General features: G+C 41.3%; 1 protein-coding gene across 5 annotated transcripts in view; it reads left to right on the top strand.

Annotated features, from left to right (window-relative positions):
* The window catches only part of DYM (dymeclin), a 270,157-nt gene that overhangs the window by 91,261 nt on the left and 159,283 nt on the right, over positions 1 to 19,613 (top strand). For all 5 annotated transcript variants that reach the window (XM_084832890.1, XM_084832889.1, XM_084832886.1 and 2 more), the window contains exon 10: positions 18,207 to 18,389. In XM_084832890.1, coding sequence (XP_084689016.1) covers positions 18,207 to 18,389 — 183 coding nt within the window. The remainder of the gene's footprint in view (positions 1 to 18,206; positions 18,390 to 19,613) is intronic.

The raw sequence follows: 19,613 nt of genomic DNA, 5'->3' as shown, positions 1-19,613 counted from the left end.
TTAGCTGAATTTGACACTGCTGCTCTGTTTACTGTCTCTTTTTATCTTACCTTTGTTGTTGTAAGTTCCATTTTTTACTGTTATATTGCACTATATATGTATTTTTACTGTGATTTTTATTATTTTTGCATGTGAACTGCTACTTTTGTACTAATTAATCATTATAACATGGAATATTATTCAAGGTAATCAGACAATTGGAACATTTAAGTACATTTATAAATGTAATTTTGAGAGTTTACTTTACTGACCTACAGCAAGGGAACCTAGTATAGATGTGACCTTAGATGGAGAGGCTGGGCAAAAAAGTGCTGGAATTTCTGTATCTGGGAAAGAAAAGGCTATGCTTCCTGGACAGGGTAGATGAAGCAGAATTAGCTGCATATTTCTCCTACATTTCTTCTAACAAATCTCGTCTTTGTGTTTTGACTCTTACTGGGCCATCTCTACCACAGGCTCATATCTAGTGTTAGTCCTGCTTCGAGTAGACCCATTGAAATGAATGGAACTTAAGTTAGCCATGACTAACTTAAGTCCCATTCATTTCAGTGGGTCTACTCTAAGAAGGATTAACATTGGATACAAGCCTTAACCCTCAACTCCCATTGCCATCTTGCATGACTACAGCTGTACTTTTAGGAACCATTTTATGTTTATTATTTTAAGCTGTTTACAAACCATTATTGGTGTTTTGAATAAAAGGCTTAAGAGATGGGGAACTTGTGGTCTTCCAGATGTTTTGGCCTTGGCTTTGGTGGCTAGGACTTACGGGACTTGTAAGCCAAAACATTTGGAGGGCCACAAGTTGGCCACCCCTTGCTTAAAACACATCCCTGTGTAGCTACTGCAGATCTGTGTCTGATGTGCTAAGTTGTGTAGCCAACAATGGAATTTATATAGTTGCATTTAGTTAAAAGAAATTATTAAAAATCAATTTGGCTGAATAGATGCCATTGAGGGAGAATGCCATATTCCTGATTTTTCTGCATTAATATTTGATGTAAAGTTTTATTTCCATAGCTGTGTTTGTCCCATCTGGTTTTGTTCTTAATCCCAGTTGCCAACACCCATTTTAGCACTACACTTTGACTTCTGATAATCACATGATCATGTGGCATATTTTCAGCAGCATCTTGTTTTGCCAGGACTTTGCACAACTGAAAATTAAAGAGCTGTGTTTATGGAATGTGTGATCTTTGGAAAGATCTGCTGCTATGAGTACATCTTGAACTATAAATTAGTGGGTTTGAAACTTAGTGAAAATTAAGTAGGCTTTAGAGCACATCTTTGCCAAGCATTGCAGATGGAAGCTTTCAAATTTAAATTTCTAATTAGTGCTTGACATGTAAAGTTAGTGTTGATGTTTTTGCTCACACTTCATTCTTATTAGGAGGTCAACTGTGGAAAAGATCACTTTCTGAACTGTAATCTACAGTTCTTAGTGACACATGTAGTACTGGCCGTTCCCCCTGAAGTGTGTGTTTGCATCTTCCGATAGTAATGATCCAGCCATGCCACTGATGTCATTTCAAGATCCATAATAATCAGAACATGTGTTTCCAGATGTAATGTTGACCTGTTATATGAAGATGAATTTATTTGGGTTGATACAAAGGCTGAAAATTCCCATGCTCATCCTGAGCGACCAGTCTTGCTGTTTTGTTTTGTTTTGTTTTGTTTTGTTTCAATAAGTCTGAGCAATCCCGGCATCACCTCCAAGACCGGTTAGGTGGATCCAGATAACTTCGTCTACTTATTTAATGCATTTATACATTCTTCAAACAATTGACATTCATAACGAGATAGATAAATAAATGGTTTACAGCAGGTTAGGTAACAATGGAAACAATACACAATCAGAACACATACAGGCAAAATAAAACCAATAACACAAGTAATGAAAAGGAGCAGCTTAAAGCTGTTCAAGTTCAGAGCTTAAAAGGCCTAGGAGGATAAAAATGGGCCTTGAGAACCTATGCCGCTATTGTATAGAGAGACTATAGCCCTATTCAGGTGTTCTGTACCTGAATGAAGCAAACACGTGACAAGAGGGACCGCTGCAGCCTTGCCACTCTTCATTGTCATATTCGTCACCCTGAAGAGGAGAGCCTCCTGTATCTATGGAGGCTGTCAGGCCCAATTCAAAGTGGTGGTGCTAACCTTTAAAGCCCTAAACAGCTTAGGACCAATCTACCTGAAGGAGCGCCTTCTCCCATATGTTCCTGCCCAACTGTTAAGACCTTTGGAGGCTCTTCTTTGGGTGCCATCACCCACAATGGTCTAACAGGAGGCTACCAGTGAAAGAGTCTTCTCTGTAGTGCCCTGCACCCCCATCTGTGGAATGCCCTTCCCAGGACATCCATCTGGCGTCTTCATTGTATACATTTAAATGCCGGGCTGAGACCTTCCTATTTCAGCAGGCATTTAATTTATTGTTTTTATTATTAGTTTTACTACTGGTTCTCTAATATTTTAAATGTTTTTATATTTTGATATTTTCATCAGCTGTGTTATTGTTTTCATTGTTATCTTATTATTTTGGGGGCTTTATGATTGTAAACTGCCCTGAGGACATTGTTGTTGTTGTTTTTTATTTTATTATATAACAGTTGACTGGAGCCGTGACTGTGCAGTTGAATTGAACTGATTTTCTTTGGTGGCTTTCTCACCCACCCTCAGAAAGGGTGTGTGTGATGACTTACTTTTAAAAACATTTCTTCCTCTTGAGGTTGTTGGTTAAAAAAAATCCTCAAAAGAGGCTTTTATTATGAGGCAACCAAGTTTAAAGCAATGCAGTTGGGTCAAACGTCATCCTTAATAACAAAGATACCTATATCCTCCAATATTTAATGGTGTCTAAATTTATGGAGCCTGAAATTATGTGTTAAAAGTGACTGGACAAACAACCCATTTCGGCAGAAGTGATTACAGAGGCAAAAGGGACTGGCTGAGCCGAGGAGAGAAAACACGGAGCAGAGTTGGCCGGTGAGCAAATATGTCCAGTCAGTCAGGAAGCCGTCATGCCAAGGCGCAGAAGCTGGAGCCTTGGTCTAGCCTGGCTGGTGCCAGCGATGTACAGGGGTCGGTCACAAGACCTTGCTATCTTAACTCACCCTGTCAGCTCTCTGTTCTAGCTCTGGATGTAGCTTGTTAAAGGATGCAAGATCCAAGCAGCTTGGCAATGATACTGGCTTACCCGTTCTTTTGCATGACGTTAACGAAAACTGACAATTGTACAAATGTTATGTGCACATAAGGAATAAATCTTGAGAGCAGGAGGAGAGGATTTTTTTGCTACAGATATGTGAACATATTCCCTGTGAAAGGCAAACTGTTCACCCAGTGGAGTTTTTTTTTAAAAGAAAATACCCCACCCCCCCAAATTGACTATCACACATTTTTAAAAGTTCATGAAGGTTGTATATAACGGGTGTGTGTGTGTATTGTTTATGCTTTCCAAAGCGAGTCCTAATTCAAGATAGTGCCAAATTAAAACTAAAATGCATATGAGAAGATTGGACACAGGAGATAAGACCTAGTATGCTCTGTGTTCTAAATAATGGTGGGAAACTCAGATGGGCTCAGGTTAAGCCACCTCAGACTCTGTTCTAGCTGGACTGTAGCACTCCCCCATAGACCCACTTACTACCATCGGTCCGGTGGGAAGGAGCCTGATCACTAGCTATTTTTTTTAAAATACTGTTGTGATTTTATTAATGATCATTAGTGTTACTTGTAAGCTGCCTTGGAAGGGTTTGTATCCTGGAAGGTGGGATATAAATAACTGTAGGAAATGGAGAAGCAACCGTAGTAGTAATTATTATTTATTCCCCCTCACCCAGGAATATGATAGTGTCTGATCCCTACCCCCATCCACCCATAATGAAAAATTATCCCCCTGATAGTTGCAAGTGACCAGAAGGGAGGGAGGTTTCTTCCCCTCAACTCCTCCAGTGCCTGATGTATCTCTGTGCTGCATGCCATGTGTAAGTCAACCACGGGAACATTGTTTTCCTTTGGGTTATCTAATCCCCTTTCCTTTAGGAAATTACACTTCCCAGGACTAAAAGCAGAATTCGTCCCTTTCTCAAACTTGGAAGTCATAACGCCTTGTGTTTGAGCCCAGAAATGTAGGTCTTTGTGACATCTCTCATTTTGATTTGCTAGCCTACTTTGAATCTGCTTGCTGTGTCTCTTATGTAGTTTAGGGTAGCAGAGGCTCTGGACAGGTTCGCATGTCACTCTAAGCCACCCTGCGAATAAGCCACGGTGGGTGGGTTGTTCACTGAACAATCCACAGTACACCTGAGAGATGATCAGGCTTGCTGTTGGTTGTTCTCCCCCTCCTTTCCCCTCAGTCCTTTTCTAATCTATCATCCCGTGTTTTGCTGAAGGAGTATAGAATAACCCTTGATTTCTGAGCATGAAGAGATCACTGAGGTGAAATTAAGTGGGGAGATCAGGTTTGGTTAAATCACAATAGAACTACGTGTGCAGGTTTTAGAAAGCCGAATCATAAAGTTGGAAGGAACTTTGGAGGTTATCAAGTCCAATACACTGCTCAGTGCGGGATCTGTAGTGCAGAATGCAACTACAGCATCCCTGACAGATGGCTGACCAGCTTCTGCTTAAATCCCTCTAGTGGAGAGCCCATTACCTCCTGTGGCAATCTGTTCCACTCTTTCTTACTGTTAGGAAGTTTCTCCTAATGTTAGCTGAAATCTACTTCTCTGCAATTTGCATCCATTAGTTATAGACCTGCCCGCTGGAGCAACAGAAAACAAGTCTACTTTTCTGTCTGGCAGCCTTTCAGATATTTGAAGACTGCCTTGTCTCACCTTGATCTTCTCCAGACTAAACATACCCAGTTCTTTCAACTTTTCCTCATAAGGCTTGTTTTCCAGATTCCTTAACATGCTGGTTGCCCGCCTCTGGACATACTCCAGTTCGTCAATATCCTTTTTAAAATATGGCACCCAGAACTGGACACAGTACTGCAGATGCAGTCTGAACAGCACAGAATAGAGTGGAACTATTCCTTCTTGTGATCTAGACACTATGCATCCTAAGATTGCATTAGCATTACACAGCTGGCTCACATTCAGCTTATGATCTACTAAGACATCTAGATACTCTTCATAGATACTGCTGCCAAGCCAGGTCTCCATCATCCTATACTTGGGCCTTAGGTTTTTTGTAGCTAAATGCTACATAGAATAGTAGTAGGGTTGGAAGGGGCCTACAAGACCATCGAGCCCAACCCCCTGCTCAATGCAGGAATCCAAATCAGAGCATCCCCGACAGATGGCTGTCCAGCCTCATCTTGAAAGCCTCCAGTGTGGGAGAGCCCACCACCTCCCTAGGTCATTGGTTCCATTGTCATATTGCTCTAACAGTCAGGAAGTTTTTCCTGATGTTCAGCCGGAATCTGGCTTCCTGTAACTTGAGCCCATAATTCCGTGTCCTGCACTCTGGGATGATCGAGAAGAGATCCTGGCCTTCCCCTCTGTGACAACCTTTCAAGTACTTTACATTTATCTCTGTTGAACTTCATCTTGTTTTGGCCCGTATTTCTGCCTGTCAAGATCATTTTGGTTTTTGATTTTGTCTTCTATGGAGTTGCAGCCCCACTGTATTTCCTCATCCAAGTCGTTAATTAAAATGTTAAACAGCGCAGGGCCTAGGTCGGAAGCCAATGGCTCTCTACTTGTGACCTTGAGTGCCTTTAATGAGCACTCGCTTGGTACAGTTGTTCAAACAGCTGTGGATTCACTTAATAGTATTGTCCAGCCCACGTCTTATCATCTTGTCAATAAGGAGGTAATGGGAAACTTTGACAAATGCTTTGCTGAAATCAAGATATATTATGTCCATGACATTTCCGTGATCTACCAAATTTATCAAAAAAAGATATAGAGTTGATCCGGTGTGATGTATTCTTGACAAACCCTTGCTGGCTCCTAATAAAAAAAGAAGAAAAACATTGATTTTTCATGAAACATCATGAAGCAGTCAGTCTGCGAGCATCTGGAGGGAAAATATATTATTTTCCCTCCAGATGCTCGCAGACTGACTGCTTCATGATCTGTCCAGAATTTTGCCTGGTATCGACTCCAGGCTATAATTCACCCGTTTGGACGATAGGGACAATATTTGCCATCTCCAGTCTTGTGGCACCTCACCCATTCTACAACAGTTCTCAAAGACTGCAGACAGCGGCTCTGAAATAATATCCACAGGTTCCTTCAGCACTCTGGGATATAACTGATCTGGCCCTGGAGATGTAAACTCATTTCATAGAATCATAGAATAGTAGGGTTGGAAGGGGCCTACAAGGCCATCGAGTCCAACCCCCTGCTCAGTGCAGGAATCCAAGTCAGAGCATCCCTGACAAATGGCTGTCCAGCCTCACCTTGAAGGCCTCCAGTGTGGGAGAGCCCACCACCTCCCCAGGTAATTGGTTCCATTGTCGTATTGCTCTTACAGTCAGGAAGTTTTTCCTGATGTTCAGCCGGAATCTGGCTTCCTGTAACTTGAGCCCATTATTCCGTGTCCTGCACTCTTTTAAAGCAGCTAGCATCTATTTCCTTACCCTGTCCTGGGCTGTAAGTCCCTTCTTATATTGTTTGTTCTACTTTTCCCAAGTCAAACACAATTCCACTTGCAGGAGAAGACTGAGGCAAAATAGTTGAGTAGTTCCACCTTCTCTCCATCCATCACCTGTTAACATTTCATCGTCTTCCACAACCAGCCGACTTAAACCTTCTTTGTTCTTCTTCTTGCTTGGACCATAGCTAAACAAGCCCTTTTTGTTGTTTTCAGGTCATTGTAGGCTTTTGCCTTCCTGACACCATCCATACAGGTTTGGGCCATTCTATTGTACTCATCCTTGGATAAATGTTCCTCCAATCTCCTTTACATAAGCTTTTAAAATCCCAGCTCCTCAGAGGTTCCCTTGCAGCTACACTGGCTTCTTGAAATGTTTCCCATTTTCACTTCTCACTGGAATAGTTTGTGATTGTGCCTTCAATATTTCACCTTTTAGAATCTACAGTCCTCTTGAACTCTTTTCTCCTTCAGAATTTCTTGCCGTGGAATCTTACCCAACTCTTCTCTGAGATCTTTGAAATCAGCATTCCTAAAGTCCACGATACACATCTGACTACTCCATTTTCACATCCCTTGCTATCACAAATTCTTTCCTCAAAGGTTCCCACCACTTTAATTTCATCCACCAGTTTGTTTTATTATTAATATTTCCACAAATGCCACCAGGGTGGTATACAACTCAAATAAAAATAATACATAAAAACACAAAAGCAATAAAATCATATCAGATCATTAAAGCAGCATTGAAATAACATTAAAGCAACAGTTTGTCCCTGTTAGTCAGGATTAAGTCTAAGTTAGCAAATCTCCTGTTCCTTCCTCCACCTTCTAAGAATTGAAGTTGTGAGAATTTATTGGATGTTCCATTCTTAGCAGAAATAGAATTCCAGCAGATCAGGACTGTTGAAATCACTCATTACTACTAGGGATATACAAAGCAGTCCATATCCAGTCTGTGATAATTTCGCATGTATTCATTCATAAGTCCGTTCTGTCCAATTTCTTCATCATTTCGTGAACCTTTTTTAAAAAACTGCATGAAAATTCTCATAAGTGTAGTCCTTACCCTGGAGCTTCACCTTCAGTGCAACAAAAAAGTATTATATTCATACTTAAAACCTTGTACATTGATTGGTTAGTTGTGTGACTACAAACAACCTTTAAGAGTCATCAGTTCCCCAAACCAACCACCATACTTATGCCAGGCGATGGCAACAAAATCCTAAGGAAGTAGTAGGAAGTTGATCGATCAGGAGAAGCCTGCTGACTTCCTGCTTCCTCCTTAGTTGAGGAAAGTGGCAAAAAGAGAGAGAATCCCAGCGTATGGGTTAGGGCAAAAATAGAGAGAATCCAGGCAAGGGTGGGGGGAAGCAAGAAGTGAGAGAATATATAAATAAAAAATCTGTCCATGAGACAGAAAAGAAATGACAAATGCACCTGTGGGATTGAAAAGATTGCCTACCACAGAGCAGTATGCAAGCTTTTGAGTCTCTTCCTCAGACTGTGGGCTGGTTCGTATGATCACTGTGGCTTATTTCCCCCTCCATACATGCCTGTCACTTGATGGGGGGCGGGAAGTAGTGTAGTTTCCCTTGGCAGCATAATTATCTTTGGTGGCCACCCTCATCAGGTTTGCATGACACGACAAGCTATGTTGCTGAGTTGAATTATACTAATCCCCCTGGCACGTGGTGGGTATGCACGGAGCAGGAAATAAGCCACCGTGGCCTATTTCCTCCTCCATGATTTTGCAAACCTGGTCAGTATGTTCCAGGAGAATAGGGACCTAGTTGTGATCTATGCTAGAGACAGAGGTGGCTGAGTACTCATTTTTAAAAGTCCTTCCATTCCTCCTTCATCCCAACACACTTCAGTGTAACCTGAGACATAACACAGCCTTCCCCAGCCTGTTGCCCTCCAGATGTTTTGGCCACCAATTTGCAGGATTCCTGATAGCCATGCTGGTTGGGGCTGATGGGACTTGAAGTCTAAAACATCTGGAGTACATCAGGTTGGGGAAGGCTGCATTTACACAAAGCACACCTCTAGGAGTAGGCCTAATTGTAACACCCTGGGACTTACCTTCCTAGTTAATGTGGATAGGGTCAGGTTTAAAGTCTACAAGAGCTTCCTCATTAGTATAGAAATACTGGAATGATCTACAGTCCTAAGATGGTAGTTGTGGAAGCTGAACCCTGTTAAAAATGGTTTTTCACTCTCCCTCTCCTTCAACCAAAAGGTCACAGAACCTACCCACCATCATTGTCTCAATCTCGGCTTTAGCATAGTAAAAACCAAAATTTTACCGAAGTTTACTTGCTGTTTAAGGCTTCCATAAGTACATTTACATTTTGTCTGTCTTGCTTGAAAACTAGTCAAGTGCTAATATCTCAAAGCAAAGCCAATCTTCAAGTATTCAAAACTGTCTTTATTTTGCCAGACTTCATGTCGCCTGAAAACGATGCTTTCATAATTAGTTTTCAGTTGTCTTTTTTTCTGTACTGCAAACTAGCGTCGGTTAATTATCTCAGTCAAATGCCATTCACCGGATTAAACTTTGACTCTTAATGTTACACACAGACTGTAAAATGCTATTGAAAAATTTAGGAATTCTCTTAAAAATAGCATGGTACTGCTGTCAGTCTTCAAAGCTTTTATTATCTAGTTCTTCTAATGTCTCTCTAGTGGAGCTACAGCGTTTTCTTATGCCTAAATATTAAGAAGAAGAATCCACATTCCATCAGGCCGTGTAATCGCAGTACCTGGAGGCTGACAGAAAGTACAAACTGCTTTCTTCTTAACGGTGCCTGTTGGTTTCCATGCCTGCTGAGACCACAGGCCTGAACACTGGAGACTGGGAGTGTTTGTGTGCCTCTGTGGTATGTTTTCAGTCTCTGTGATTTTAGCAAAAATACTTGTCAGGAGAAAGATCATAAACCACCGGGCAGTGATGTGGGGTGGAAAATTTTCTGTTTCATAAGTTCATTAGTAAAAATGAATGTATGCCAATTGCAAATACAATATTCGGCAAGCTTGGCAGTTTCAAAGTTGCATTTAATGTTTTTCGGGTGATGATCTTGAGCAAGTATGTGAGAGAATGCATATACGTCTCAGAGTGAAATGGAACTATGAAATAGTGACAGTGAAGCTGAAGGTGCCCCAACAACCTTAGGGGAAGAGAGTTGAACTCTGTTGAAATAGATGAGTGGTTGTCAGCATATCATGCACATTTCTTTGGGTTGCTAATATTAATTAGTGTGTCAACAATTTTCAGTACCTTTGTGTGTGTTTTCTTAAATTTAAATAAAGTAAGGGAAGTAAATTCTTTAAATTTAAATAATACAAGGGTAGTCTTTATTACAAGTATTCCAGTAAAAATGTCTTCATAATATAACATTTAAATCACATTACGTATGCTTCAATTTCCCCCCTCAGATACTTATGGCGTATTGTCACATTCCAAATGTAGGTGGAGCTAAAGACAAAGGGGGCAGGGCCAAAATACCAAAAATACCCATGTATTGTAGTTTGATGCTCTTCCTGCCAGTAACTAAGCCTTAGGAGAAACATTTCAACCATTTAGAATGGGCAAAAACTGCAAAAGCCAGGACACCACCAAACAGTTGGTGGTTGGGGGGAAAGGGGGTGGAGCCAGGGAATTGGTGGGCCAGGGGAAGGTGTGGGGCCAGCTATAGAACCCGAGGCAGGCCGAGTTTGGCCACAGGCCTGAGGCTCAACACCTCTATTTTACCGACTACAAGAGAAAAAGCCCCTGCTTTGAGAAGCTTGCAAACTAAAATTTTGCACAGGGGAAACAGGAATAGGATTGAAGTGGAGGCTGAGGTAAACAGGGAAGCACTATGCCGTTGTTTCAATTGCATGCGCTAAGGCTTAGTTACACTTGGGCATGGGAATACGGGGTGGAGCCAGTGAAAAAGTTGGTTCTGAGGGGGGATTTGAAGGAAGTAAGAGAGGTGGTTTCATACAGGAGTTTTCGAAGGCAAATCCAAGCATACAGAGTAACGAGAGAGCAGGGGTACGTTGGGTGGAGGAGGGGGGTAGTGCTTGAAGAGCAGAGATCACGAGCAGGGATGCATAGGGATAGAAGAACAGAGAGATAAGAGGGGAAGGCTAGAGATGTGAAGGCCTGGGAAAATTCAGAAAAAAAACTTTTTTTCCCATTTCTTTCCGAGGACCATTTTTTCTGAAAAATTGAATAGTTTTGTATTATGAAATACATTCCTTAAAATTTAAGACAAAGTATTATATATTGTTACTCAGCCTTTACTCCCCACAAAATGATTTCTAAAAACTATGTAATAAGAATGCTTTTATAGAAAGACTAGACATGTAAAATGAAATAATGAAGCCATGGGGAAAAATATTTTTTTAATCCTCTCTGTAAGATGCTAGGGAAAAGTGGAAGGCAAAAGGAAGAGGGGCCGACCAAGGGCAAGATGAGTGGAAGATATTCTGGAGGTGACGGACTCGAGCTTGGGGGAGCTGGGGGTGGTGACGGCCGACAGGAAGCTCTGGCGTGGGCTGGTCCACGAAGTCACGAAGAGTCAGAAGCGACTGACCGAATAAACAACAAAAAAGAGGATGTAACACTTCCCAGTGTAGTTAGTTCTTTCATTCCTTATTAAAATTATTGGTCTAAAGTATATTTTACTGATAGACATTTATGCTCAGTTTCCCCACATGTGAGTATAGTCACCATTGTGCATTCTTGACAGTAAGTGTGCATTCTTGACAACTTGGGTTTTGTTCTATAGAGTCCTGTGTTTCTGATGCTGTAGCAGTCATTCAATTTAGTTCTAATCTATTCAGACAATAATTACACATTTACTGTGTTTACTTTTAAAAGTTTTAAAATATAATCATAATTTTATGAACAAACTAACTCAAACATCAAATAACATCAGAAAGAGAAAGTCTGCTTCATGATCCTAAAGCAGCCCTCCCCAACCTGATGCCCTCTGGATGTTTTGGACTGCAGTGCTCAACATTCCTGACCACTGGCGACGCTGCCTGAGGCTAATGGCAGTTGAAGTCCAAAATATCTAGAGGGCACCAGGTTGGGGAAGGCTGTCTTAAAGCAGCAAAGTGACTTCAGATCTGTAAAGGGCACTAAAAAAAATAGGTATAGCTTATTTTTCAATTTTTCCAAAATTTCCAATTTTGTCACCCCTACCCCTGAAAAAAATATTTTTTTACCAAGGCCTCAAAATTTCCAGAAATTTTACATCTCTAGTTGTGAACACACACAACTATTGGAAATTAAATATTGTGGCTGAAGCTGAAATATTTTGGCCACCTAATGCGAAGAGAAAACTCTCTGGAAAAGACCCTGATGCTGGGAAAGACTGAAGACAAAAGGAGAAGGGGACGGCAGAGGATGAGATGGATAGATAGCATCACCGATGCAATGAATATGGACTTGAGCACACTCCGGGAGAGAGCGGAGGACAGGAAGGCCTGGTGTGCTATGGTCCATGGGGTCACGAAGAGTCTGACACGACTGAACGACTGAACAACAAAGTCTACTTACATAATTTATCCATTAAGAACACAAGGACCTTTGGCCCAGCTTCTTTGAGCAATTGGTGGGACAAGGGGTAAAAACAAAACGCCTCTGAAAACAAGCGGACATCAGGAGAAATGTCTGAGAAATTTGTGAAGTTGGGGGTGGGGGGGCAGTTGGCTTGGCTTTTCTTAGTTTTATAAGATAAGATGGCAAATGGATTTCTTCCCCCTCCCCCTTTTAAAAAGAAAAGCCTTGTAGCTGCTTCTCCTGGCAGCATTTCTAGGATCAGAATGCTCATGGGAACAACGCTGTTTTGAAAATAATCTTAAACACTCTCCCCCTCGGCTATCCTACCATTAAAAGCCTAGCCAATTTATCCCCCCACCCCAAAAGAAGACAAACAACCACCCCTTTCTTGGCAACAAATTGTCCTACAAATGTTGTGGGGGGATTTTTGTCACAGCGTCTGTCTATTCCAACATCCCGTGTCCCAAAGCGGCTAGCCAGATGCTTCCATTTTCAAATTTAGCGTTTCTGTCAATGATTCAGAAGATGCTCAACTCTGCGTTAACTTTAGTAATAGCTTTGTTATTGTATGGGCAAAAATGATCTTTACTGCATCTAGTTCTAGCAGTTTCTAAAATAATATTTTCACCTACAAAAGCCTTTGAGATTTCTTAATGTATCTTTTTGTGTGTGCCAAGAGCTAATAAAAAGTGGTGTTGTTTTTAAGTCTGCTGACCAACAGTTGGTGCACAGCGTCAGTTTATAAAAATGGATGGTATCTTTAACTGAAGTTGATAAAAGTGGGCTGTGGGTGCTAGAAGTAAAATAGACCAAATTGACTTTTGCAGTGAGAGAACAATCCCAAAAGCTTACATCAGTAATCAACAGAAGATTGAACAGGAATGCATACGCAGAATAATAATCTTAAAGAAAAAAATGTCTGACTTCTGGAATTTTACACTGAGTTGTGCCATATATTCATTGAAAACTTGATCCCGCCCCCCCGCCCAATTCTAGGTTATATCTGGGGAGACAGATTGTGTATGCGCATGATGTTTAGAACAGCCTCATAAAAAGAGTTGTAGAATTTTAATCTAGGATTTTGATTTTGAAAGAAGCACTTTATCTTACAACAGATCAAAAGCTGCTTCTTATAGCTTTCCTTTTCAGTTTGAAATCTGGTCACATGTTAGACGAAACAGGTGATTTTTGGACTGTGGAGTTAAACATGATTTAGAAATGATTCTGAAAATGTTCATCAGTCAGTGCAAGTTTAAGCACCAAATTGGTGGATGACCTCATTTTCACACACACAAACATTTTTCTTAGATCATGCATGTGTGAAAAATTCCAGAGTAACACATCAGATTTTAGCGGGTTTATTCTTGCAGAATCAACAAGATTTATTTATCACATTTCCAAACTGCCCAATAGCCAGAGCTCTCTTGGTAGTTCACATAATGTGTAAAACCATATAAAACAACAATATAATAAAACATATAAAATGTTTTAAAAGTGTTAAACAGAATAAAAAAGTAAAAACCAGAGTAAAAACCAGCAACAGTGTAAAAATCCAAAAACACAATAGCACATTTATAAAAAAACAGGATTTATACAGGAACTTCTAGTACGGTCCTTCGCTTCTCACTGCGGTGAGAGAGCAGGTGAAGGAGAATGAAGTTCTCAACCATATTAACAAATTGAAAGTTAATAATCACCAGGCCCAGATGATATCTACCCTAGAGTTCTTAAAGAACTCAAATGTGAAATTGCTGATCGTCTAACAAAAATATGTAACGTCCCTAAGATCAGCCTCTGTACCAGAGGACTGGAGAATGGCCAATATAATACCAATTTTTTAAAAGGGATCCAGGGGGGATCTGAGAAATTACAGGCTGGTTAGCGTAATGTGTGTTCCAGGTAAACTGGTTGAAAGTATTATTAAAGATAAAATTAGTAGGGGTATAGAAGAACAGCCCTGCTGAAAAAGAATCAGCATGGCTTCCACAAAGGTAAGTCCTGTCTCACTAATCTTTTAGAGTTCTTTGAGAGTGTCAATAAACATGCAGACGGGGGTGAACTAGTAGACATTGTTTATTTGAACTTCCAAAAGGCTTTTGACAAAGTTCCTCATCAAAGACACCTGAGCAAACTTAGCACTCATGGAATAAGAGGAGAGGTCCTTTTATGGATTAGTGACTGGTTAAAGAACAGAAAACAGAGAGTAGGAATAAATAGTACAGTCTCCCAATGGAGGGATGTAAATAGTGGAGTTCCACAGGGATCTGTATTGAGACCAGTACTTTTCTACTTGTTCATAAATTATCTGGAATAGCAATGAGGCGGCCTAGTTTGTTGATGAAAACAAATTATTTAGGGTGGTTTGTGAAGAGATCCGAAAGAATCTCTCCAAACTGGGAGAATGGGCATCAAAATGGCAAATGCGGTTCAACATAAGCAAGTGTAAAGTGATACATGTTGGGGCAAAAAATTCCAACTTCACATATATACTGATAGCATGTGAGCTAGCAGGGATTGACCAAGAAAGAGATCTTGAGGTTGTGGTGGAGAGCTCGATGAAAATGTCAACCCAGTGTGTAGCTGCTGTGAAAAAGGCAAATTCCGTGTTAGGCACAATCAGGAAAGGATTGGAAAACTGACAGATCATTCTCCCCTTATCCAAATCTATGGTGCAACTACACGTAGAATACTGTGTACGGTTTTGGTCACTGCACCTCAAGAAGGATATTGTAGAGCTGGAAAAGGTGCAGAAAAGGGCAACTAAAATGATCAAGGGGATGGAGCAACTCCCCTATAAGGAAAGGTTACAACATCTGGGACTGTTTAGCTTAGGAGAAAGGTGAGTAAGGGAGACATAATAGAGGTGTACGCAATTATTCATGGTGTGAAGACATTTTTCTCCCTCTCTCGTACTAGAAGCTGGGGTCATCCCATGAAGTGGATTGGTGGGAGATTCAGGACAAATAAAAGAAGTACTTCACACAGCACATAGTTAAATTATGGGATTCACTTCCACAAAATATAGTGATGGCCGCCCATTTGGATGGCTTTAAAGGGGGATTGGACAAATTCATGGAATCATAGAATCATAGAATAGTAGGGTTGGAAGGGGCCTACAAGACCATCGAGTCCAACCCCTGAAGATAAGGCTATCAGTGGCTACTAGTCTTGATGGCTCTGTGCTACCTCCAGTATCAGAGGCAGTATGCCTGTGTACACCAGTTGCTGGTGAACATTGGTGGGAGGGTGCTGTTGCACTTATGTCCTGCTTGTGGGTTTTGTATGGGCTAAGCTAAGCTCAATATGAAGTGTTGTTGGTTGTTATTATTGCTTTCTTTTACTTTTGAGCATCCTGAGGAAGGAAGGCAAGCAGCTCTCTAAACTTGTTCTCCACTGCCCCCACCCACCTTATCAAAGCACATTGCAAAAGGTGGCTTGCTTTTCTGTACTTAAAGAGGAGAAATGAAATCAATGTGTTGATCAATGTGTTTAATACACTAATACTCTTAACACAATTCCATTGAAGATCTTATTAGAAACAATTCTATTGAAGAAGCATGTGAAACAAAGTTCATATTGCTTTCTGACATAGCTTGCGGTGGGGTGCACTTGTCTGAATTGCAGAAGTTTTAGTGCAGTATATTCGTGGCATTGTGTGGCTTACTTCTTGTGGTCATTTCTGCCTTGCAACTGGAGGGTCGCACTCATTTTATTTATTTATTCATTTAAATAATCTGTACCGCGTAATATGTTAAAATCCTTAAGTGGTTCACGTTGAAATACATAACAATAGAACAGCCCAGAATAATAATAATAAATTAAAACATTTTAAACATTTTAAAACATTACAATACTATAACAGTAACAACAGGGTAATAACAGAGTCCCCACAGGTCAGGGAAAGCCTGTGTGAATAGATGTGTTGAGGCATTTAAAATTTGCCACTGTTGCTGCCTCTTGAACCACAAGTGTGAGAGATCTCAAGGGTGGGTACGATCACTGAGGGGGCCCGCTGACGCATCACTTCCTGGTGACATCCTGTTGGCCACAGAATGACCAGTAAGGCCTCCACAGAAGATCTCAGGTGTGTATAGCTAGGTGTTCTACTGAGCATCTTAACTGATACATTCTGCACTGGCTGCAGCTTTCAAACCAGGCGCAAGGGCAGCCCCATGTAATGGCCTTTTTTGCTCATCTCCAGACTTGCAGTTCAGGGTTGAGAGATCCCATGGGTCAAAGGAGAGAATGCTGGACCTGGGCTTATAGTTTTGCTGTGCAATAAGCAGAATCACATAGTGCAGCTTTTGCTGAATGGTATCACTTCATACTCCATGGAGGGAATAGCATGTTTGCATATTTCCCCATGACCCCTCCCCACTGTGAACAGAACTATCATGCCATGGAGAAGGCCAGTTTTCAACATGTGCGGAGTTGAGTGTGGGAGGGATAACATACAAATGAATTCTCGTTTCTCAGTAGTCTTACTCTTATTCCATAGGTTCACCATGCCATATTGGGACAGCTATAAATATCTGTGTAGAGAGCTTAGTGCTAGGTTAAGCCTGTTTTTAATAACCCATGACATTACAATGGGCCAATGGGTATACTTTATAGTGTCCCAAAGGTGCCTTAATATATTTAATCAGACCACCTAGACAACTGTGTTGCTGTTGCATCTGTGATTGCTTAAGAGAAATTTTACCACAATTGTGTTACAATCAGAGTTAGGTTTTATTCAGCACTATGCAGTTTGATGCATGCCACTACAGGCATTAATTTTTGGTATAACAGAGCAGTAAGGTAAAGGTAAACGTGTCCCCAGCCAGTCGTGTCTGACTCTAGGGGGTGGTGCTCATCTCCATTTCTAAGCCAAAGAGCCAGCACTGTCCGAAGACGCTTCTGTGGTCACGTGGCCGGCATGACTGAACACTGAGGTGCACAGAACGCCGTTACCTTTCCCGCCTAAGCAGTACCTATTTATCTACTTGCAATTTCTTGCTTTCAAACTGCTACGTTGGCAGGAGCTGGGACTGAAGACGGGAGCTCACTCTGTCACGCGGCACTCGGGTCTCGAACTGCTGTCCTGCCAACCCTCTGGTCTGCAGTTCAGCGTCTTAACCACTAAGCCACCGCAGTCCTCGGTGGCTTAGAGCAGTAGTTGGTGCTAACTATATTTTTAAGAAGAGGGATAAATTGTTGTTGTTGCATTTGTATCCTGCCCTTCCTCCAAGGTGCTCAGGACAGCATATGTGGGGTTAACCAAGTTTTTAATGGAATAAGTAGGTGGCGTTACTGAAAGAAATGTTATTAGATTCTTTTAAAAATGTTCTCCTGATCCATATATAAAAAGTTGTGATAGTAGAAACTTGTGGTAACAAAATATTACCTGAACAGAAGGAACATGTGAGCTGCCTCAGCCCCTTAGTCCCAAATGTCTGTGCTGCTGTATCTTTTGTGAGCTGTGGTATTTTACACTGGGTCGAGGAGTTGTTTCTGGGCTCCATCCTACAGGCTAATCCTGATCATGGGATGATGAGTAGAATGGGGACTAATCCGCCTCCCCTTCCATGGCAACCCCACCGCTTCCCCTTCTTCACCCATGTCTGGCTTTTCGTCAGTCATTCACACTGGCATAACTATGTAGTTTAAATGTTTTGTGCTGGTGTAGCTGCTCCACTAGCTCAACACAGTGTCTAGCTGTGTTGTACCAAAACAAGGGTTCTTTTACCCCTCTGTTCTTGCCAAGGGTTCTTGCCATCACACCATAATACCTTGAAACTGCATGTGGAAATGGGCTGCATGTCTGTTTTAAATTACATACTATTTCTTCATTCTGAGATTATTTCCATTTTGGTTCCGGGTTATTTTGGTTCAAGAAGTTCTGTCCTATTGGAATGAGGTGTAGATATGACTAATATCTGGTCTAAACTTCTAAATCATTTTCTTAATTTGTACAAACTAAACCAGAGCTCAGAATATAGTTTAGACATCAAGCCAAGGCTACCCAAGAAATCTAATCACACGCTTTCCCCTGTTCATTTAGCTGGTCTGTGGACAGTGTTCACGTTAGGAGGCGTGGGAAGCAAGCGGGCTCCTCAGCAGGAAGAGACTTCACCTCTAGCTAATCAAAGTCTTCTGCTGCTGCTTGTGCTGGCAAATCTGACCGATGCACCAGATACACCAAACCCTTACAGACAAGCTATTACGTCCTTCAAGAACACACAAGGTATGTACCTTTTAAAACTATCATCTACTAAGAAACAAAGTAAGGCTTTTTGTTATCCTGGATTAAACTAGGGAGCTGTGCATTCAAATCCTAGCTTGACTCTGGGCTTATTGGCATTGTTCAAATTATTGCGGGGGGAGGTAAAGTAGGGAAACCTTTAATAAAATCCACAAGCGTCACCCCCTGACTCGCCACACCCCATTTTAGCCAGATCATTTCCCCCTCCCCTTTATCCTTCTAAAACTGGTAGCTAAGGGGCATTACAATTGGTAAGGGGACCAGACACATTCTGATTCTCCTTGTAATTTGGGCATCGCCTATTGGGTGGTTGTATGTAAGTTGTACCCTTCCAGCCTCTTGGTTTTCATTTGCAAATCAGGAATAACAGTAACTTATTAATTCACATATGTCAAATTCATTCACATTTTATATTCAGATGCCAAAGAATAATTTTATATTCAGATGCCAAAGATAATTAATCAGTTGTGTGCTAGATAATTCCAATTAAACTGTCTTCGGGGGGGGGGGGGCAGCATGTTGGGGGAAGACTGCTTGTTGCAAGGAAAACTCTGGGTCCTCAACTTCATGCCTTATTTGAAAAACAAATTTATTTATTTTATTTATTTCATTTATATCCCGCCATTTTTCCTCTTTAAGAAACCCAAGGCGGCATACATAATCCTCCTCCTCTCCATTTTATCCTCACAACAACAACCCTGTGAGGTAGGTTGGGCAGAGTGTCTCACCTTCCCTTTTAAAATAGGTTTTTTCCTCCAGCTGGGCTCCAGAACTGAGACCATTCAAAGGGAAATGGAGGGGCAGAGAGGAAAGAGACCTATGCAGGGGAGATTCTGTGTGTATAGGAAGTGCTAAGCATCCCTCCCTCCCACTAATTCTCCCGTACAAATGCCCCTTCTGCCTCTGCATTTATGTTACATTGGCAAATATGAGGTTAGGGATATGTGTAGTTCTGCCCAGACCTGAGGCAGACCACTGGTCTTTCTAGTCTCAAGCTGTCTTCTGTGGCTGGCACCTGCTGTTCCAAGCTGTCAAGCTTTTCAAGTCTTACTCCTTGAAATCCTTTAACCAGAGATGTCGGGAACAGAATCTGTGCAGCATTCTGGGATCTTCACTAGAGATGTGAAAGCCCAGAAAACGAGAAAAATGCTTTAAAAAGCCTGTTGTTCTCCTGTTGTTTTGGCTACACCAAAAACGTGTTCTGTC

Source organism: Heloderma suspectum, chromosome 2 (genome assembly GCF_057233095.1).
Source record: "Heloderma suspectum isolate Gila_16-S chromosome 2, 16-S_ref, whole genome shotgun sequence".
In the NCBI taxonomy this organism is placed as follows: Eukaryota; Metazoa; Chordata; class Lepidosauria; order Squamata; family Helodermatidae; genus Heloderma; species Heloderma suspectum.
The sequence above is the reverse complement of the archived record's forward strand: the minus strand, read 5'-3'. Positions and strand labels throughout refer to the sequence as shown.